The sequence below is a fragment of the Muscardinus avellanarius genome, assembly GCF_963383645.1.
Source record: "Muscardinus avellanarius genome assembly, chromosome: 1".
NCBI classification, from domain to species: domain Eukaryota; kingdom Metazoa; phylum Chordata; class Mammalia; order Rodentia; family Gliridae; genus Muscardinus; species Muscardinus avellanarius.
Genome location: NC_137786.1, coordinates 191742433 through 191766013, shown reverse-complemented (window position 1 = coordinate 191766013; position 23581 = coordinate 191742433). Strand labels below are relative to the sequence as shown.

The 23581-nt window shown below is 34.4% G+C and overlaps 2 protein-coding genes across 2 annotated transcripts in view; both read left to right on the top strand.

The window, feature by feature from the left end:
* The window catches only part of SOX6 (SRY-box transcription factor 6), a gene marked incomplete at both ends in the record, with an annotated part of 599473 nt that overhangs the window by 69883 nt on the left and 506009 nt on the right, over nucleotides 1-23581 (top strand). The gene's annotated exons all lie outside the window — the stretch shown is intronic.
* Nucleotides 1841-11909, top strand: LOC308272434 (large ribosomal subunit protein eL21-like; the record flags this gene model as incomplete). The annotated part of the gene is made up of 2 exons (XM_080709246.1): nucleotides 1841-1847; nucleotides 11422-11909. The coding sequence occupies 2 exons, from the start codon at nucleotides 1841-1843 to the stop codon at nucleotides 11907-11909; spliced, it is 495 nt and encodes a 164-aa protein (XP_080565372.1).

Genomic DNA, 23581 nt, shown 5'->3' with positions numbered 1-23581 from the left:
TGGTAGTCTTGGCTGTGTGGCTTAAAGACTTGTTATAAGATTCTCCAGCTTCCTGTTGCAAGTACTAATGTCCTATGGAGCTTCTATAGTTATAATTATTACCTGATAGTTATCTGTTGTCATAACTAGGTATTTAATGTTTTAAATTCTTAAATTAATAAATCAACAATAATAACTTAGAATTTACATTGCTGCCATAGCACGTTAATATTTCAAATGAAATTAAAATGGTAGAAATTGGCAGGCAGAGCAGAACATGGCCTGGAGTCCCAGAGAGGTGAAAATGATTCTTCAGATGTGTTGAGGGAAATCCATCCAGGTACATCAGGGATGACATGGTTTTTAGATTTTAAAAAGCACTTCATATCCACAGCCAGGGTCTCAAAACAGGCAGTATAGTGAGTACATAGTACTGTTCAGGCAGCTTCAAAAAGAATGGGTGTGCACTTTTTAAGTGAAAGGGAAACACCCTAGTGCTTTTCATATAGCCTGTGAAATCAGAGTCTAAAAAGTTTCCCCCTGAGGCAACCTAGTTTTGTAAGTGTTGTTGCCCAGAGAAGAGCTATCAATTTCTCTTCTTATTTTCCAGTTCCTCGAGTTCTCATTCACATACCTTCCTTCTCATTGTTTGCTCATTCCTGCCTATCTTTCTATTAAGTTGATTTTCATAGATGTATCCCTTTTCTACTCTCCTTATGTTTTCCTATTTCACTTGGAAAGGTTACTTATTGAAGACTTTTATAGCCTATGCTGGTTTTATACAAGGGAGGATGCCATTTGTTAAACTAATGCTTATAACTTGACAGAGAAAAACAGCGTGTGAGTATTAAATACTTTTCTTAGAGTAGGTTCTTAGGTGAGGTTACAAAGGCAACAAAAAGAAGTAAAAAGTAGCTTAATATTAAAAGGTGAGGTGCATCCATGCAGACTGAGTATGATTCCCAAAAAGCTTTGGGAAAACTTTTTATCTTGGAAATGCAACTTTATCATGCCAGAGTTCCAGAATTCTAAACTGAAATGGCTGTGGCAGTGACTCTTTTCACTTGACTAATTGCCTAGGTTGATATTGTTTTCCTTCCTCAGTGCTTTAGGAATTTTTATGAGCCTCTTTAAAGTAACTGAGATGCAGTTCAGAATGCTTACAACAAATAGGTGATATCTGCAGTTTAGTTATTGCCCCAGAGTGAAAAGTTTCTTTGGCCACTCTGAACAACTTCTTTGAATTGACAGCCACTGTCTCAGGACACTTTAAAAAGTTTTTTTTTTCTTTTTTAAATCTATTACACAGCTTGTAAAAGTTCTCTTTCCCTACATTTATACATGTCAGTGGGGGTCAGAGCATCTTAGAAGGTATTAAGAAAAACTTGAAAACTTGATAGAATTAAGACCCCTTACAGTTCATAATGCTATATTTAAACTAATTTTGTGACCTTAATTTTTCTTCTGTGTTTTATGTCTTTTTTTGGGGGTCACTTTAGAAGTATCTGGGTCTGAGCCAGGTATGGTAACACACACCTTTTAGGAGGCTGAGACAGGAGGATCATAGGTTCAGGAACAACCTCAGTAATGTAATGAGACTTTCAGCAACCTAGTGAGACCCTCTTTCAAAAAAAAATTAAAAATTGTCGTGGGTATAGGATAGAGGTGGAATGCCTCTGGGTTCTATGCTGTTACCACCCCCACAATATATTTATCTTATTTTAAGAAAACTTGATTATATAGGAAAAGATGCAGTAACATTAAGATAAATTAGTATCTTTTGAACTTAGTTTCATCGCATAAAAATTGGAAAAGAGATTTTCTTTAAGAAGTTTATCTTATTGAACAAAATTTGGAAGACATGGCGTGTAAGTAGGTTAGATTTTTGTCCAAGCTACTGAAAATGAATGTTCATTTATGTTATTTCTCCTCTTTGATTCACATTTTTCTCAGAATCTGGCAAGTGGGACAGACCAATAGCCTTCCCTCCCTTTCTAACTGGGATAAGTATTAATAAACCTGAAAGCACTTTGCCTTCAAAAGAAAGGTACAACAGATATCCTGTTAGTGGTCTAAATTTTAAAGGGGGAATCTAATAAGATGTGGTAAAATATACTTCGGATAATAAGTGTACTTTGAGGGGTAATGACTTATATTTAAGAACTGAGTTAAAAAAGATGTCTTTTGAAAGGGAAATACACTTGTTTTTGCTATAAAATAAAATTACTAAAGAAGATACTGTTGGGTTTTAAAAATGAGTTAAAGGATATAGCTGGGTGTGGTGGTACACACTTGTAATTTCAGCATTTGGGAGGCTGAGTCAGAAGGAACGTAGTTTGCAGACAGTCTCAGCTACTTAGTGAGGCCCTCTGCAACTCAGTGAGATCTGTTTCAAAATAAAGAATAAAAAATAGGACTGGGTGTGTAGCTCAGAGGTATAATCCCCTGGGTTCCATCCCCAGTACTGCAAAAAGTAAATAAATAAATAAATTATACAAGTACGGTGTACTTAATATTTTTTATTTTTTGGTTTTTAAAATAGTTGTCAATGATTGAAGTAGATGGGATATATGATATGATGTGGTACACAGCATAACAAATATTTCTGTCCATCCATCATTATAATGTGTTTCATATTCATTTCTTAGCTATGTTTTTTCTGAAGTTTGATTGTGTAAAGGGTTTGCATATTTAAATTTAAATGAATTATTACAGAGTTCCTGATATTCAGAGCACTTGTCTAGGCTTTATCAATATTAAATTGATAAAGACAGGTCTTCTCCCCTCAGTGAGCTGATAGTCTAATGAAGGAGACAACAGATATTATATACAAAGCAAAACTTATGTATTCAAGCAAAATATAAAGTTCCTGATATCATTCACACTATGGAAGGACAGACTGACTCCGTATAGAAGATTTAACTCTCAAGAGGACTTTATGGAGGAAGTAGCATCTGAATGCAACAAGTAGAGGTGGAGAAAAATGGCATTCTGCTTACTGTAAAGAAAGAACCTGAACAGAGGTCTGAATGTAGGAAACTAGTCCCATTTCACTAAAAGGCTGTCTGTGTTCAAGATGGCGAAGCTGCAAAAGAAATTGTGGACTGATTTATGAAAACCTTTAGTGGGATAGTCAGGATTTCTGGGTTAATGATGAAAGTTCAGTAGGACCAAGTAGATTTTGAGCATAATGGTGATATGATCACATCTATCTTTAAGGAGGATGACTAGAAGATTAGGGATGGGGTGAGAATAAAGTGAGAGAAGAAACTGTAGTTAGACATATCAATTAGGCTGTTTAGAAGTTCAGGAGAGAGGAATTAAGGGGTTAATCAAGGGTAGTGAGAGAGAATAGGGAAGGGTTAACAAATCTGAGGATCATCTTGGAAATGACTGGCATGTCCTTTGAAAATGCAACAATTTAGAGACAGATTAGCTTTCAATCTCAAGAGGCAGTTTATAGAATATAATATATTCTAGAATATAATTTATATTTTATAGAATATAAATTAGGAGATTTGGTAGTAAATTTTAAATTACTTTAAAAAATAATATAGTAATAATGGAAATTTTTTCCCTTGATCTTCTTTGATGCCTGTGTATCTGATGTGGCCCTGAGTTTAAGTCCTAGTATTGCAGATGTGATGTATATGGGTATGAAATGTACAGGTGAAATGTACAAAACTGTTGAAACTGCATTCCTGGCATGTCTGGTTCTTCCTAAAGTGTATGTGAGAATCAAAGTAAAAGTGCTATTTTTGCATAATTATAATAATGTCTCGATTATAGAACTTATTTGTAAAGAATTTTCATTATATCATCATATCCTATTCTTAAAAAAATTTGGACACAATAAATATTATATACTATCTATAAATCTGGGGAACCAGAGAAACAGCAAAACTACATACATTTCACATTGTTACATAGTTAGCTAGTAGTCAAAAAAGGAAGAGAGGGTACTTCTTTAGATTATTGGTCATTATTATATACCAAGTTATACTTTTATCAAAGTTTTCCTTTGGTCTGATCTAGTTTTAGTAAAATAACTGTACAGAGATAACTCAGATATTCTTTTGCCTCTAATTCTTTTAAAGAACACAGAGTATTTAATACTTTCTAGTATTAAAAAAACCCTCTTTTTAACCGATAGTTGTCTATAAGTATGTGAAACTCTCAGATTTGAATCTCATCAATTTTTTATTTGTGGAACAAGACTCCTCCTTGCATATCAACCGGCATTGTGTTTTGCTCTAATGTTCTAGAGGTATTCTTGTTGGAATCACAATTCTAGGCATTGCCTGATTTAATCTATACTCTATCTTTTCCTGCCTTTATGTGATAATTTATAGATTGCTTTCGGTTTGTGATCCTTTTTACTCTCTGCTGAGAGGATCTTTCCCCTTACACTTTGTGCACCCCCTCCCTCTCTCTCTCCTATGTAAAGTTCCACTATTTTCATTTTCATTTTTAGTTATCTGTTTCTCTCATGAGCTCATGGACATTTTTCTGGTTATATCTGGTCTTAGGACAGAAATACTACCAGATACTGTCAGAATACCTCTGAGTATAAAGTCGTATAAATGCTTATTTGGGTTTCGGTCACTTTTTACCCTAATGATGTATGTAGTGTTTCTAGTGACTTTGTCTTTTGGTATGTAGAATGTGTCTGATTTTTTTCTCTCAGATCATCTCATTGTTTCTTCCTCATGTTATCCCTTTTCAGACTTGGTATTGACATTGAGACTAGACTATTGATTTTGCTTACAGTTACTCCAAAGTCATCCTATTCTTTTAGATCTATATTTTTCAATGTGTTTTCAGATATGTTTGTTATTTTTCTTTCTTTATAACCAATGCTTTTGTTTAGTTAAGTTTTTATATCTAGGAGTTAGCAGGCTCTAAGATAATATGCCAGTAGTTAAAAAAAATAACTTTTTTGATCCCGATATTCTTAGTATGACTAATTTTTTCACAGTAACTTTGGTCCAAAAGAAATACCTAATGGTTCACTTCATTACATGATTGGAATAAAATAAATATTTATGTACTAATAATTTTGTAGCTTTTTGAAAAAATAATACAGATACATTGAAAGCAAAACCACAACTTCAATTTCATTCTTAAATAATTACTATAACTAATGATAAGTATTTGTCCCCTGGGCACTCCATTCTCCTCAAACACTTCAAACAGATTGAATATTGCCATTCTCTTTTCCATTCCATATTTATTTTAATACATTTGCTTTTTAAATTAATTACTTTTTTTGCAGTACTGGGAATGGAACCCAGGGGCATTGTACCTCCATGCTACACACCAAAAGCCCTAGTTTTTTTTTTTTTTTTGGTACTGGGGTTCCTGGAAGCCCTTCTACCTCTGGGCTACACTTGCAGACCTATTTTATACTTTTTATTTGGAAACAGGGTCTCTTAAGCCAGCGCAGCTGACTTCGAACTTGTGCAATCCTCCTGTCTCCACCTCCCCAGCTCAGGGATTACAAGAGTGCACCACCACGCCAGGCTGCTAGTTTTTTTAGTTTTTTTTTTTTTTTTAATTTTTGAAATAGGTTCTCACTAAGTTGTGAAGGGCCTTGCTAAGTAGCTGAGGCTGTTCTCCAAACACTATCCCTTGGTCTCTGCCTCCTGAATGCTGGGATTACAAGTGTGTGCCACCATGCCCGGCTTGCTTTTTTTTTTTTTTTTAAATCATAGTATCCATTGAAAAATGCAGCTCTGCAAGGATATGATGTCATAGAAATGAATGTGGTTTGAAACTCAGAAGTAATTTGTTTTTGTTGTTTGCTGACTGATCAACAGATGCTGTATATTACTGTATTTCTCTTGTAAAGTTAAAATATTTGACAGTGTTCCTGTGAGTTCTCTATTGTGAAAGGGTATGTTTGGGTGCCTTGGTACACAATTTGGGCCTTAAAGCCATTTGCACTCTTCTCTCTTCTACCACGACACCATATTTTTCTGGTGTATATCATTTGGAGATAGTAGGAATGTATTAACATTTGATTGGTTTCCATTGTCTCTAGGCAAGTGTTTGCTCACAGAAGTTGGGATGAAAAAGAACATATGTGCAGTCTGTAGTTCTGAAGTAAGACCTATTTTAAAGTACAATGGTTTGCTGAGTAATGTTTTGCCATGCTTACTTTCCTCTTGACTGAATTCTGACGACTGCAAGACATTCAGATGGGCTTGTCCGAGGCATGGTTCAAAACCTTAATCTCCTTTTTTTTGTTTTTAATGTGAGGAGCTCATCTTAGACATCTGCTCTAAGAAAAACAGTTAGAGAAATTATGATGCAGTGGTCTCATCCTGAGTGTTATTTTTCAACTTGGCTAGCTCCTCTGCTTTTAAGTTTTAGTAGCTTAGTAGTCTTATTTCAAGGTAAACACTGTGAGGCAAGTATAGCTTCAAATTTCTTTACATTAGTTTAACTGAGTCACCTTGCTCTGATTCACCATAGCAGTCAACCAAATTGGGAATAAAAATTCAGTGGGTGGATACAAGCGGTAACATCTGCTTTGGTGGTATTCTACTCACTGAATGTACTATTTACAGAGTTTAGGTACTACAATAAAAAATAAAATAAAACCAGACAAGCCCTAGGCATATAAAACTCTTCCATCTCCTTTACAGAAAGTTTTGATACATTGCAATTCTGTTTTGACTTGGCTGGAATTTTTCTTGCTTAAAAAAATTGGTTAATCCTCCCTGGAGTGTTAAGTGCTAAGTCAATATTTTGCTAATTATGCAGAAGGAGCACCAGATGGTTTCTGAGGATGAGGCTCTCTGGGTGGGGAGCACTAGTGACTGAGACTGTGGTAAACTTTGTAGTTCTGCAATCATTGACATCCATAGCAACACATTCATGTGCTGTCGAGGCGGAGGGACAGACAATTAAGTGACATTTTTAAGATTTAAAATACCATGTTTTCCAAAGAAAAAGCTTAAGTTGCTTGTAAACGGCCATACAGTAAAAAGGTATCATTTAGAATGAATATACTCTTTTAACCACTAAAGAACTGTTTGTGTATGAGTGTAATAAGTGTGTATGTGTATGTGTGTATATACACTTTTTTTTCCCCTTGGAAACTTATTTTTCTCCACTTAATTATGTTATTTTATTTTTGCCCTGACAACCATCCTAAATTGTATTTTAACATACTTTTATTTGTGCATTATAATCAGACATTATAACTTATTTTTATTTTATATAATCAGATTCTTAACTAATAAAAATTTGGATATATTTGCCTTCAGACACTGGCAAAGATTATTTGCTTCCATTCACCCTTGAATCCCCCTCCTCTATCAGTTTACATACATTGAAAAATGGAGAAGATTAATTGCTATGCTAGAAATGTCTGTAAAAGGCGCCAAATCTAAAGCAACTTGGTACCATTTCCAAGACCTGATAACACTAAGCAACCATTAAGACAACATACAAATTCAGAATAATCTATACTGCAGCACATTTAATTGAAAGCAAAAGGATGCTAATAATAGTAATGTGTCAGTATACTAATGGCTTTTTTTTGTGTGGTACTACGGATTGAACCCAAGGCCATTCTACCTCTGAGCTACCGTTGGCCCTATTTTATTTTTTATTTTGAAACAGGGTCTAAGTTACAGAGAGCCTTACTAAGTGAGGCTGAGGTTGCCTGCAATCCAATGATCCTCCTGTCTCAGTCTCCCTAAATACTGTGATTGTAGGCATGTGCTACTACACCCAGATAAATATGGCTTATTTCTTTTTTCCCCCTTTTTCTTATTGGTGCATTGTAGTCATACATCTTGATGAGGTACAAGATGGTAGAGGCATACATGCACACATCACCCATTTAGCCCTTCCTCACTTCCCACCCCAGCTTATTTCTTAAATTGACTTTGATAAGTAAGTTGACATACAATGAAATATTTCTTTTTGCTTACTTGGGTTAACTAAGTTGTTCTTTGTTTTAAAAATGTGGTACAATACAAAATCCATTAAAAAGTTGGATGTGGTGGCACATACTTGTAATCCCAGTACTTGGGAGGCTGAGACAGGAAGATCCAGGTTCACAGCCAGCCTCGGCTACTTAATGAGGCCTTCTGCAATTTAGTGGGACCCTGTTCTAATAATAAAAAAGTAAAAAATTGGGTTGAGAATGTAGCTTGGAGGTAGAATGTCCCTTGGTTCAATCCCAGCACCCCACCACACATAAATTCATCAAAGGCTCTGTACCAGAGATTTATAGATTTATAACATAGAAAAATAAAAATAGCTCTCAAGATGTTCTATAATTAGAAAAAATTCATACTGAAACAATTGAGTCACCCTATACTTGGAGGCCAGGATCATGTATTCAATATCTGTTGAAGGAAAAAGTAGTATTATACTGGATTAAGATAAATAAGATTATTGATTCCAGTTAGTTTAGAATGATAGATTTTTCTTGATTTGAATAGGCAAGTAAATAAGTAAAACTCCCTGTATGTTTAAATTTGAATTCAGGAGCTTGTGGTCTTTAAAGTGTGTGAACAAATGGGCTGGGATTATGTTACTTTGTGAATTAACAGCTCCAGAATTTTAGGAGTGGCAACATTTACCCTTTTTCAGATTCTTTCCTGTTTGTTCTGATGTGACAGGAGATTGGTAAACGTTTCATACCCTTCCTGAGTGTACACAAAATGAGGTCTGTGGAGAGTTGAATTAGCTTGAAAAACAGGAGATTAATTGAAATGAAAGAAATATTCATAAAAGCCACCATAACATTAAATTCAAGAGTACCAAAATGAAATTTTCTGTTAAAATTGTGTCTTGAATATTGTTATGTTCATTGAGTTGTGTTTACAAAGAAGGGAGTCAAGTTGAAATAATCTCTTTAATTCAACCTACTTTATAGCAACCATTATACTTTTGCATAAATGGTTAAATATTCACTGCATTTCCAGAGGGCATGTATGCCAAAACCTAGGCAAAATCAGCTGGAAAAAATTGCTCAAGTATGCCTAGTTAAAATAAAATAAAAATTATTAAAGTTTGCTAAAAGTGAGTATATACTCAGTGGACCTATCTAGGCATGATCATGATTTGTTCTGTCATCTATATGAACTTGTTCTGTAGTGTTTACTCTGACATTTATTAGCTCTCATTTTGTTTTGTCTAAGCATATTTTGTAGTATATTTTAAAAGAGCATACCATCTTAAAAGGTGCTTCCATTATGCCAAGACCATCATACCAGGATGTCAAATCCAAAAATTTCATTTTTATATGGAGTCAATTGTACTGGCTCCAGGGAATATTAAAGATGTTATTAAGTAATATACCAACTTTACATACAATAGCATACTTCAGAAATATGGCCTTGCCAGGTAACTTTTATCTTTTATTACTCACAAAATAGATACTATTATGTGTCAGGGACTGTGAGGACTTCTGTGAAACGTAGGTCCAAAATACATTTGTTTATTAGAGTAATTTTAAATACATATGGTAAAAATTTATAAAACTATGAAAGATGTAAAATAAAAAGGAGTTCTACTTATTTCCTTCAGGTTCCTCAAGTTCTTAAGTTCCTTCCTTGAAAAGCCATGTCTATGCCAGGCGTGGTGGCACACACTTGTAATCCCAGCATTTGGGAGGCTGAGACAGGAGGATCGCGGTTTGTGGACAACCTCAGCTACTTAGTGAGGTCCTCCGCAACCTAGTGAGACCCTGTTTCAAAATAAAGAATAGGGCTGTGGGTATAGCTCGGAGGTCGAATGCCCCTGGGTTCCATCTCCAGACCTGTAAAAAAAAAAAAAAAGCCATGTTTATTACTAAAAATATTCTATGAATTATCTTTTTTTCCTTAACACAAATGGCCTGTGTCAGACTTATTTGCTTATATATTGCTTTAAATTTTTTTGCAGTACATATTGAGGCTACATGTATTAGAATTAATGAAGTGTTTTCATTTTTTAAATGGCTATACTAAACTGTAATGTATGGGTGTACTATAACTTATTTAACTTGTCCTTACTAGTGGACTTTTGACTGGTTCTAATCTCTTGGTGCAACAATTGCAGTGGATATTTTTGTGCTCATGTACAAATTTATCTATTGGTAAAATTCCTAGAAATGTAATTGTGATTTAAAGGTTATATAACAACCGACATTTTAAATGAATAGGATAAAATGTTCCTTCTTTTTTGCAGTATCAGTTTCTATTCTTAATGATAACGTGCTAGAATGCTTGCTTCTCCATACCTGGGACCATAGAAGGGAAAACTGACAACTCATTGCTTTCCCTTGTATTTTTATCATTTTGAATTAGATTATTTATCATATGTTTGGATTTCAGGTATTTAAACTTGTTTTTAACTTATTATAGAACATAATGTCCAAATAGAAAGGTGCATAAAACAAAGACATTTTATTATAAAGTGAATACCTGTTTAACCACTACTCAGGTTAAGAAATAGAACATTTCCAGCACCCTGAAGTCCTTGTTCTTTTACTAACCACTACCCTACTCTCCTCCAAAGGTAAAGCTATTACTACCTCTCTTTTATGGTCATCACAGTTTGCTTTTCTTTATGGTTTCAACTTCAGAGCATGCATGCTTAAATAGCAGTTTTAGTTTGCTTGTTTTCTATACTTTATGTAAATAGAATTATTTACAAAGAATTATATCTGTCATTCCATATTATGTTTTTGAGTTTCATTTGTTATTTTGCCTAGTAGTAATTTTTGTTTTCATTATTGTTTAGTATTCCATTATATAATGCTCACATAGTTTATCTATCCTATTGTTGGCAGACATTTGCAGTTTGCGGGTAATACGAATAATACTGCTATAAGCATTCTTGTGTATGTGGTGTAACAAGTACATGCACATTTGTTAGATACATCCTTAGAAGTGAAATTTCTGGATCATAGAATGTGGTGTATTTTCCATATTAGATACTGCCAAACTTTTATAAGTCCTTCTAATTTATATTTCTTTCAGCAATGCATGAGGGTTCCTTTTGTCATATATCTTTTCTCATTTGTGTTACCAATCCTTATAATTTTGGCATTCTGGTGGGCATGATATGACTTCTCATTATGATTTTAATTTTGTTTTCTATATATTAATGAAGACAAAAACATTTTTGTGTTTATTGGGTTTTTAGAAATTATTTTTTAAAAATTCCTTTCTTTTTAAAATTTAATTACTTTTCTTAGTTTTACTGATTTATAGGAGTTCTTACTATATCCTGGATGCCAATCAGCTTACAGTCTTAGTTTGGGTCCCAACAAAAGTAGATCTTAAGAGAAGGACTAGTATATAGATAACTTTTTGGGAGATTATCCCAGGAAGTAGAAGTGAGGAAGTTGTGACAGTGAAGCCCAGAAGAAGAAAAAGCCACCAAGTTCACACTTCAGAAATTGGGAACTTGGCTTTCGCCACCATCTTCCAGTAATTTGCCAAAATGACAAAGGGAAGAGGAGAGGAACCCGTTACATGTTCTCTAGGTCTTTTAGAAAACATGGAGTTGTTCCTCTGGCCACATATATGCGAATCTACAAGAAGGGTGATGTTGTAGACATTAAGGGAATGGGTACTGTTCAAAAAGGAACACCTCACAAATGTTACCATGGCAAAAGTGGAAGAGTCTGTAATGTTACCCAGCATGCTGTTGGCATTGTGGTAAACAAGCAAGTCAAGGGCAAGATTCTTGCTAAGAGAATTAAGATGCGTATTGAGCATATTAAGCACTCTACGAGTCGAGACAGCTTCCTGAAGCAGGTGAAAGAAAATGATCAGAAGAAGAAGGAAGCCAAAGAGAAAGGCACCTGGGTTCAGCTGAAGCACCAGCCTGCTCCACCCAGAGAAGCACACTTTGTGAGAACCAATGGAAAGGAGCCTGAGCTGCTGGAACCTATTCCCTATGAATTCATGGCATAATAGGTGTAAAAACAATAAAGTCTCCTGGGCTGTAAAAATGGCATTAATGAGTAGAAGTGTGGTGTCTTATCCTCTAAAGAAATAGTTAAAGCAAGATTTTTTTAAGCGTGTCATGTCTTTACGATTTACATTTAGTAGTATTATTGCTGATTAGCTTATTGTGCATCAAGTGTACTCAATAGGTTAGAAAATGGCCAAGTATTATTTATGAAATATTTATACTGGTTTGAAGATGGTCTAAATCAGCATGGGGAAAATATGTACAAAAATATGTGGAAGGTAGTCTGTTGTATAAGTTCAGGAAAAATCAGTTTCTCAACTATATTGTAAATAGCTAGATTTTAAGGATCCGGAATTTGCCTGTGAAGCCTACTACTTAATAGCATCCTGTTTTTTAACTAGTTACTAGTTCTGAATTACTTTAACCATTAATGGAGCAGGGCTCAGAAAACAAATATGTAAAAACATTCGTCTTTGTCCTATAATATGCTACTATAGAACTCAGTAGTTTGTACATAATAGCTTATCTTTCATAGCTTTGGAGGCTGGGGAGCCCAGGGTCAAGATGCTAGCATGTTTGGTATCTGAGGCCTGGTTCCCACTGCTAGAGATCTGTTGCTGTATCCTCATCTCCCCAAAGAGGTTGGGGGCAACTAGGTAGGAATAGTCTAGTTGCTTCAGCTCAGTTCTAAAGGGTGCTAGTATTCACTAAGGTGTAGGGCCCAGGTCCTCTTCCAAGGCTTCTCTTAAGGCCCTACCTCTTGTGAGGATTGGGTTTCAACATGCATTTTGAGAGGGAAAAACAGCATGGGTAGTGTTATTGGGTTTAGCTGAAATGGAAACTGGCTTCTCATTTAACTCATCTGTGTGCGTTTTATCCCATTTTAAATAAACATCTCTATCCTTGAAAAAAAAAAAAAGAAATTGGGAACTTGATTTCTTTAGGAATTCTGAGGAAAGCACAGAATTTCTCTTTGAAGGAAGAAAGCCTGCAACCCTTGTTAGGTAGTGGTGCGGAGTTTCCTTCAAGGGCATTTCTTCCCCAACTTCAAAGCTAAGCTTGTGATGGGCTAAACATATTCTCATGCTTCAGATGTCCTAAAGAGAAGGTTGCAGATGTTCAGTGAGCGCCCGAGATGAAATACATCTAAGTACCAGGTCAGTCTGAGCTTGCATGGGGACTGCCCATTGCAGCTCTGACTAAAATTAGGACCAGGACAAGGAGCTCTTAAATAGGGTCCCCAATGGCATTTTTTTCTGTGTTGCAAATATCTTTCCCCACACTTGAGGTGCCTTTACTTTCTTATGGTGGCTTTTGATGAACAAAAATGCTTAATATTTATATAATCAAATTTATCTACCTTTTCTATGTTGACTCATGCTTTTAATGTCCTGTTTAAGAAGTCTTCCTCTATTTTGAATTAATAAGAATATTCTCAAACTTTTTTATACAGTGTTTTTTTTAGAATGTAATAAAAGATACGGATAATTTCTCCAGAAAAACACATATCATTTTATATAATTTGGAGGTGTTCATAGAATCTTCGAACGTCTTCAATGAAACTTTTAGAGCTTTATGGATGATGGGACATCTCAGTAAGATTGTAATTGGTAGCTCCCTGAATATTAATGAAATTAACGTTTTTATATTTACTGGACATTTAGAAATCCTCATTTATGAATCTCTCTTTTAAGACCCTCTGGTCACTGTTTCACTTTGTAAGTTTAAACCTACAGCTCACCTGGAACTGATTTTTCAGTATGAGGAAGGGGTCAAGTTTTGTTTTCATATGGATATCTATTTGACCCAGACTCATTTACTAAAAAAGCAAAAATCTCTTATTCTTTCCTCACTGCTTAATAGCATCAACTTCGTTGTAAATCAAGTTCATGTACTTGTTTTTTTTTCCTTTTTCTATGCTTTGTATTCTCTTCCAAAGATTCCTCCTGTCATGCCCGTTCTCCTCTGTCTTAATTGCTGTTACTTTATGAAAAGTCTTGCTATATGGTATAGCTAGTCTGTTCTTGGTGTTCAAGATATTTGTGTATGTGTGTAGTACTGAGAATTGAACTCAGAGGTAGAATGGGAATTATACTCCAAGCCTTTTAAAAAGTTTCATCTTGAAACAGGATCTTTTTAGGTTCTTGAGAGTCTAAGTAACTGAAACTGATCTTGAACCTGAGATCCTCAAAGTTTAGTTATATACAATCTGGTCTTTTATGGCAAATGTTTGCTGATCCCCACTAATTGCCAAAAATTGTTGAGCACTTACTACTTTATGAGCTCAATATGTTATTAGCTAACTAGTTATTTTGTGGGGATAATCTTATTTAATCATTCTAAGAATCTTTTGAGGTGGGTAATATTTTTGTGTTATAGTTGAGAGAATTAAAATGCAGAAAAATTCAATAATTGTCATGCATTTAGTAAATGACAGAGCCAGAGTTTGAACCTAGGTTCTCCTCCTTGCCTTCACTTTTTCTCACTATCCTAGGCTACCTTCTGGTTCACATTTTTTGATTGAAATTCAAAATAATGAACTAAATAACAAAGAAACTTAAAAACTCATACTGCACAATCTGTTAATCTAGGAGATTAATTATGCAAAGCACCTCTAGTTTTATTTTGAGATTAAGTTTGCTTACATTTAGTTGGCCATAGTAATAACAAATATTGCATTTTTAAAAAATGTGTATTTGCAACCTGGGTGTGGTGGCATATGTTTGTAATCCCAGTACTTGGGAGGCTGAGACAGGAGGATCATAGGTTCCCTGTCAGCCTTAGCTACTTAGTGAGGCTCTCTGCAACTTAGTGAGACCCTGCTTCAAACAAAGAATAAAAAAATAGAGATGGGGGTGTAGCTTGTAAGTAGAATTTTCCTGGGTTCAATCCCCACTACCACACACAAAAAAGTGTATTTTCAGAGTAATAGCTAAGTAAATCACTCATCAGATATAGTTTTGTATTTTCACACTTTTTAAACTATTTTAAATTGATTCTAATACCTAAATCTCCATGTTTAATGTAGAAAACATCCTTTTAAAATTCTGATTAGAATCTATTTCAATAGAAAGGAGAGAGTAAATGAGCACATTAAAGGCAAGCATTGCCATAATAGTAACAATTGCTACAATTTTTGAATACCTGTAAATGCTAGGAGGCTATATAAATTGCTTTATATATTATCTCATCTAATATCAGCAACAAATCCAAGAGGCGGATTGATTATATGTCTTTTATAGAAGAGGAAATAGAAATTATTTATCCAGGAAAATATAGTTAAAATATTGCATTCTATACCTTCAGAGAAATATTGCTGATTCAAAGGAAGTTAGATAATTTTAAAAGACTCTAGTATATAAAAGAGTGAACATATACACCATGAGTATTTTCCCATGCTGTTGCCTAGGATTCCAAATAAAAGCTATAGTAACCAGATACCTAATGAATGGCTATATTTTAAACTTTCCCTTATTTGGGGATTTAAGATATAGAACTCACTTTACTACTTAAGGAGTTGCATGTTGGTTACAGTTAAACTTGTTGACTCTTTTGGTTAAGATGTGACATTTACAAATGTGAGCACCATATAATATAGTATAGTATAATATAGTAGAATTGCATATTTTTGAGCTTAGTTTATTTTTTTAAATTAGAAATGTTTAGTACTGTGAACTTTCTGATAAATATAAAATTTCAAAAAAATTTACTCTGTCCCATACCCAGTGGCAACCTTTATAAAAAACACTTTTACTGGTGCATTGTAATTATACATCATAATGATAATGATGCAAACATAGATGCACACAACACTTGGTAGAAACCTTTATTAACAGTCTAATAGTTTCTCCGTAGTCTGTTTGTTAAGTACAGGCTTTTATTTTTTATTTTAGTTTTGCTATACACTATATTCATATGCATTCATACTCATATAATAACTTGTTTTTATGTTAATGGAACATACTATACATTTGCTTCCTTAGCCTTTCCCCCAAAATTAGGAATATTGTTCTTGCTGATGAATAGGGATGAATAGATATCACAGTTTTAATGATTATATTGTACTCTATTTTGTGGTTGAGTCCTATTCATTCCAATATTGATGGATCTTTGGTGGTTCCCAGCCACTAGTTAGTATAAACAACAACACAGTGAACATTTTTGTACAAGTGCGTTTACACTTTGTTTATGAATTTTCTTAGGCTAAAACAGAAGTGAAAAATTTGTATCCAAAGACATGTGAATTTAAAATTTGGATATATAAGGATGGAACCCAGGGGTATTCAACCTCCGAGCTACGCCCCCTGCCCAATTTTTTATTCTTTATTTTGAAACTAGGTTCCTTTCCATATTGTTTAAATTTTTGCTGTCCATTGATGCAACATGTAAATTTGTCGTTTTCCTCTAGAAAGGTTGTGCTGCATTACATTCTCACAGTGACTGAGGGTGTCCAGTTGCCTTGGCTTGTGAATGTTGCATACTAACAATATTTTAAATCTCTGCCAAAATATTATCTTATGTTGAGGTCTGTTTGTACTAGCATTTCAAAATTATTTTTGAAATCGAACACTGTTTTTTTGCTTATCTGCTTTTCTGTTTTTGCATTTGTAAATATTAATTTTATTTCTGTAGCCTATTTATCTGTTTTCTTATAGCTCTTAATATTCCTTTTGTCATACTGTAGCTATATATATATATATATATGTACATATATATATTTTTTTTTAGTGTATGTTTTTTCTTTTAACTTCACTACTGGTCATTTTTTTATACAGAGGCTTAAGAATTTTATTGTAGTCATTTTTACTAACATTTTCTTATGTTAATAGATCCTTCTTTAAGATTATATAGTTACTGAAATATTCTGTCAAATTATTTATGGTTATAGTTTTTACATTGAAAAAGTCATCTGGAATTATTTTAGTGTGAAGTGTGAGGTAAAGGTTCAATGTTGCTGTTTTTCTTAAATGTCTGCTCACTCCCAGAATCATTTATTGACAAGTTTTTCTTTTTCTATTGACTTGAAGTATCATGTATATAATAAATTCTTCTAAAAACATTCACCCTTTTCTGGGTGTTCTGCTGCTCACTGATCTTCCAATTTACTCCTATGCTAGCAAGATACTGTTTTAATTTTTATACTTTTATAATGTTTATATTACATATTTTAAGTCTAAAATTTATTTAGATTATTTTATTATTGGAAAGAACTTAAACTTATATATTTATTTTTAAATCATTTTAAATTCAAGTTACTTATACATAAGATAACATCTTTGACTTTAAAATATTTTTTGTCAAGTTTTATATGTTTTTGTTAAGTTTTATGTATCATAATATATAGGTATTACATGTGGTGTTTCTTTTTTCTTTTTTTTTTTTAAAGAAGACTGGGGGCTAGGGATGTAGCTCAGTAGTAGATGTTTGCCAAGCTTGCACAAGGCCCTGGTATCTATTCTGTATACTTCTCTGAGATAGAAGATGCAATAAGGAAACTTTGACTCATAGGCTGACGTGTGTGCTTGGCATGGTGTTTGTCTTAGAGAATTATGGTGGCTAAAGCGCAGGATTCACATCCATGGGTAGAGATGGCAGATTTAGAAATTTTAAAAGAGGCTCTTTTAGCTTGAGAACCAATAGGTTTTGAAAGGCTAGGATCAGAAATAGTAAAGAATGCTGCTTAAAGAAGTAGGGCAAGTGCACTAAATTTGAAACCAAAACTTGTACGTTTGAGTGCCGACCATGCCACTTAATACTTTTGTGAATATTTAATCCCATTGAACTACAGGTTTTTTGTTTATACAGTGACACTAGTAATTCCTTTGTCACATTAATTCTGAGATTTTAATGAGAAAATAAGTATCAACTGAATATTGCTTGGTCTGTACAATTTGTTTAACAGTTGTTGTCTTTCTTAATGTGAATTCTGAAGAAAGCATTGATGGGGATGAAATTTAGGGATAGAACTTAAATATTGGAGAGCTATATACATTTATTTCCTTCTGTGTGTGTGTGTGTGTATGTGTGTGTGGTACTGGGGATGGAACCCAGGGGCATTCTACCTCCAAGCTACACCCTTAGCCCTATTTTTTTAATTCTATATTTTGAAACAAGGTCTTACTAAGTTGTAGAAGGTCTCACTAAATAGATGAGGCTGTCTACAACCACGATCTTCTTGACTCAGCCTCCCAAATGCTGGGATTCCAATCATGTACCACCATGCCCAGCTCCTTCATTTTTTCATATTTAAAAAGGTAATACTTTTTGTTTCAGTGCTGGCATTAGCACAATAATGTTGAAGCACGGTAATGTTGGGAAAGGAAAATTATGTAGTACATATAAGGGTATTTTCTCTGCATATCTACACACACACACACACACACACACACATTTTATTTTACTTTATTTTATTTTTATTTTTGGTGGTACTGGGGTTCCTGGAAGCCCTTCTACCTCTGGGCTACACTCCCAGACCTATTTTTATATTTTTATTTAGAAACAGGGTCTCCTAAGCCAGCGCGCGCGGCTGGCTTCGAACCTGCGTGATCCTCCTGTCTCCGCCTCCCAAGCGCGGGGATTACAAGCGTGCGCCACCACGCCCGGCACACACACACATTTTAAATATGGTTGGGAGATGAATCGACTGAAGAAAGTGAAATTAGGAAAATTCTAAGACAAGAAGATATAGGAATTGGTAGTTGTTTGAAGTTTGAGGATATGGAAGGTGCTGGCATTAGACAAAAATATTTTAAGATGTAGCATTTAACCCACTTCCATTTTGCAAAATATCTTTTTTTCAAGTAAGTAAATATGAGAGGGAAAGTAATAAAATGATATTTTGTGAGAAAACTGAATATCGAGAATCCCATTTTATAGATGGAATTATTGGAGTCACTTATTTTTCTCTTGGAGTGAACATAGGCTATTAACTGGAAAGTGACTTAAAATGAAAGCTGTGTCACCAACTTGTCATGTGGTCCTAAGTGTTTCTTTCCTTTGACTAAGTCTGGGCACATCTCATTTTTAGGAAGTATGACAATTTCTGAAAAAGACCAGCCCACATATTTTCTGGACTATAAAGTATAATCTTTAAATTGCTATGAGGAAGATATAATAAAAGGATAAGCAAGGTTTTTCCACACCATTCTCATTGTTTCTGTATTTTTGAGAGTGAGCAAAAGACATAATCAGGCTGGGAAGGACTACATAGTGTCAGATAAACTCCTAGCAGGTCAGCATTGTTTAGTTGTTCAGCATGATAATGTGGTAGCACTGCCCAGGACACAACTTTAGGGTCATGTTACTCTTAAGTCATTCTTTAACAAGTGGGTAGCCATACTGGCGACTATGTCATCTGTTTAAGTTGTGGCTTGAACACAGTTTAGCTCATTCTCAGTGAAAAAGCAAAAAGGAAGTATGTTTGAGAAGGCATATATAATCTGGGAAGCATTTTCATGTTTTTAATTCTCCCAAATACCTTGGGAGGATAATAGTAATATCCCCTATTTAAAAATATATGTTCAGCCAGGCGTGGTGGCACACGCTGGTAATTCCTGCACTTGGGAGGCTGAGACAGGAGGATTGCACAGGTTCGAAGCCAGCCTCAGCTGGCTTAAGAGACCCTGTTTCCAAATAAAATATAAAATAGGTCTGGGTGTATAGCCCAGAAGGTCCCTGGGTTCCATCCCCAGTATCACACACACACACACACACACACACACACTATATATATATATATATATATATATATATATATATATATTCATTATTTTTAGAAAGAAAGTGGAATGATATACTTTTATATTTTTTACCTAATGTTCCATACAAAACAGTAATTATTTGTCTCTACATACTGGGCTGTGCACTCCCTTGAAGTCAAGAATTCTAGTTAGTCATATTTTTCTAACACAGTGCCTAATACAGAATGATGAGCAACTATGATATATGCCAGGAATTAGGTCCCTTATATTTAACCCACAGTTATCAAATACTTTTTCCATTTAAAAAATTTCTGTCCTGGCCATGGTGGCACATAGTACTTGAGAGGCTGAGATAGAAGGATTGCAGGTTTGAGACTAGCCTTAGCAACTTAGTGAGCCTCTCATCAAGCTAGTGAGACCCTGTTTCACAAACAAAAAATAAAAAGGGCCAGGGGTATAGCTTGGAGGTTGAGTATCTCTGGGTGTAATTTACAGTACTAAAAAATTCTATCACTAATAGGGAAATGCTTAAAAATATAGAGTGCCACATCTATATAGCAAGTTCAGACCAGGTTGACTCTCTGCACTCACGTACATTGTTCTGGTCTGTAGCCAGTAGATAATACAGCTGTTATTTTTATAATGGTCTAAGTACGTATTTACACAACAGGCGGTGTCAACTCATCCAAGTTACTCGGTGTTATTTGACTGATACTTTAAATTACAGTGCTCCATTACTGAAGTTATTATTTGTGGTTAAGAGGGAGTGGTGCTGAGAGTGGTGACAAGAAAAGTTTTTTTTACATGAGGATCAAAACTGACCCTTTTAAGATGTCTTTAAATTTATCTTGATTTAACTACCAAGAATAAGTACAAAGAGCAGCTGTCTCATTTGTTTCCACCAGTTAATTGTATAAAAAGCAGTAGACATTAAAAAGATGCATGGTCTTAGAAATTAGTATTTATTTACCAGATTTTGTTAAATGATCGCGTTCTAAATGTTCTGCTGTTACTCTGTGAATAGAATTCATGGAGAGAACTGAGAGCAGAAAGAAGGAATATTTTCCTCTTTCTGAGGATGATAATGCACTGCAACATGAGACTGTTCTAACACAATATTTATCTTACAATGAATCCAGATTGTCAGTTGCTGGAGATCTGGAATTGTGCTTTATTGTTCTGTATCCCCAGAGATCCCTATTCATTCCATGCATCCTGTGGGCTCTCAGAAATGTTAATTGAATTGCTAGAGAATAGCTTGCATCTTTATCTAAAATTTAAAAAAAATTTGAAACACCCGGCACTAACTAAAGACTTAATCTTTAAGCTAAATTCCATGTCTAATATTACATTTAAAAATATTTTTTTTAAAAAAAGAACTCCCAAATCATCGAGAATCTTTTCAGTGAGATAAAGCATTTTATGTTTAAGGAAAATATTCATTTTTCCACTGAAGCCTTTTTTCCCAGCTTACCCACATGAATACAGTTGCCTTTTGGCCCAGAAGTTCTTGAATTTTAGCATGCTGGAAATTACCTAGGGCTATGCTTAAAAATAGATTTCTGGGCCATACTTCAGAATCACATAATCAGTAGATCTGGGTGGAGCCTAATAATCTTTATTTTTTATTTTAACTAGCACTCTAGATGGTTCCAATATAGGTAGTCTGAGGATTACATTTTGATAATCACTTTTTCCCCCTCTCATTCTATTCATATAAGACTGCTTTTGCTGCATTTTTTAATTTTCCCCCTTTTTTGGCCTTTTGTTATTAAGTGATATCATATCTGCCTGAAACTAGGCTACAAGAAAAAGACATATTTAAAAACACAATAATTTGCTGTTACTTCAAAGAAGTATATTTTACTAAGAAAGGCAAGAGGCATGAAGGAAGGGGCTAAAGAGTAAAAGCTTATCGAGTGAAAAGTTAAAAAATATATTTTAAAATTCTGGGTGTTTGAATCTGGTCAAAGTGGCCTTAGTGCCTCGTTTTGTATTTATGAAGTATATGGAATTTTTCTGTAGCTAAAACTTCAAAGTATAAACGTTTTGGGAAGCTGGGCATGGTCGCACATGCTTGTAATCCCAGCATTTGGGAGGCTGAGACAGGAGGATGATGGTTTGCGGACAGCCTCAGCTACTTAGTGAGGCCCTTTACAACTCAGGGAAACCCTGTTTCAAAATAAAATAATAAAAAAAATAGGGCTATGGGTGTAGCTCAGAGGTAGAATGCCCCTGGGTTCCATCTCCAGTACTGGAAAAAAAAAAAAGTTTGGGAAGTCAGTCAAATGGTGCTTCTGTGAGTATCTTTTGGAAGTTTGTGGTCTGTATTTTGATCTAGGGTCACAGTGATAAGCTGCCTTTGTAAAATGCCTTTATAAAGTAAAGACATGCTCTTTTCTAAATAATCTCATTCTTTTTTAAATGTAGATACTTTTTATGCTGACTATCCTTGTTCACATATAGCTCTTCTTGAATTGTTATTTCAGGAGAGCAGTAAGTGTTGGCAGTTGTAAAAACATGTCAAACTTAGGCGATCCTCTTTCTGATTTACAATTCAGTTGTACATGTTGGCAGAAGTGAAGTGGTGGGCCTCGGAAATGTAGCAACAATTCCATTTGTCCTGATTCAGAAGTGCCTTCACCCTGACTGTTATAATCTATTAATGTAGGCTTAAAATATGTTACATTAAAGTATAAGGGTGTACTTCCTAGTGGGTGTGGATAAAAATGTACAATTGTAGAATCTTGGAGTGGTTGTGACTTCAGAGAAGTGTTTGGCAGTTCCTGAACATCAACCTACAGCTAAGTCAGCTGTTAGCAATTACTTGTAGAGCTTTTAAAAAAATGTAACTACCTGGTCCACTCAAGGAGATTCTGGTTTAGTAGGTCTGGAGTGAGGACCAAAAATTTGAATTTTATTAAAGCTTTCTAGGTGATTTTACAATCAACTAAATTTTGATACAGCTTTCAACTTAGATTTTAGGTTTAAAGATTTTTTTATAATCTTCCTGACAAGGGATCATGGAGCTTATCTTTGATAATTTCTATTGGGGGAAGAAACTTATTCTGTTACTTTAAAGGTTTATCTTAGACTGAAGTAAAATCTACTACCTTGTTATTTTCTCTTTCTTTTGCAAAGAGGAAAGAGAAACTAACTTCCAGTGTTTGCCATATTACACTAGCTGTCCTATATTTCATTACCTTTTCTATTTTGGCTTGAAAATGTTAAACTTGCTAGGTTTTTAGTTGCAAAATGAAGCAACAGAACATTTCACTGGTTATAAAAGTGGTCCATGGGCCCTGAGGACCCCCGAGGCCCTTTTATAGGGTCTTCAATGTCAAAACTACTTTCATCATAATGCTAAGGTCCCATTTGCCTTTTTCACAAAAACTGCAAGGAAGATGTAATACAACTTTAGGTAAAATTGTGGGTTCTTTAATATAAATTATGACAGTGACACCAAAGTATATTAGAACTCATTGAATTATTTTCCTTGTCAATCATGGAAAAAAAAGAACAAAACAGCTAGTTTTGCTTAATATTGTAGATTAATACGAGTGTTGTAAATGAAACAGTAAAATGTATTAATTTTATTAATTCTTGAGTAATACTCTGAAAAGTATGGATAAAGCACAGATACTAAATACCTAGTACCATAATAATCTTGAGGAAAATCATTTTTGTAATTGAATTGAACTAACACCTTTTTTTGGTAGCACCAAGTTTGTACTTGAAAGAATGGCTAACAGACACACAATTGTTGTTTAGACTTAGTACTTGGCAGATGTCTTTTAAAAACAGGCAAAGTGAGCCTGTCAATTTTAAGAAATGAAACTGACACTGTTTCTTGTCAATAAATTTGAGCTTTCAAGAGAAAGTAGTAGTTTAAAAAGCTCAGATCCATCACTGTGAACTTGACAGCTTCCCCATATACTTAAAAACTTTTTGCTGATAATATTAAGAAATAT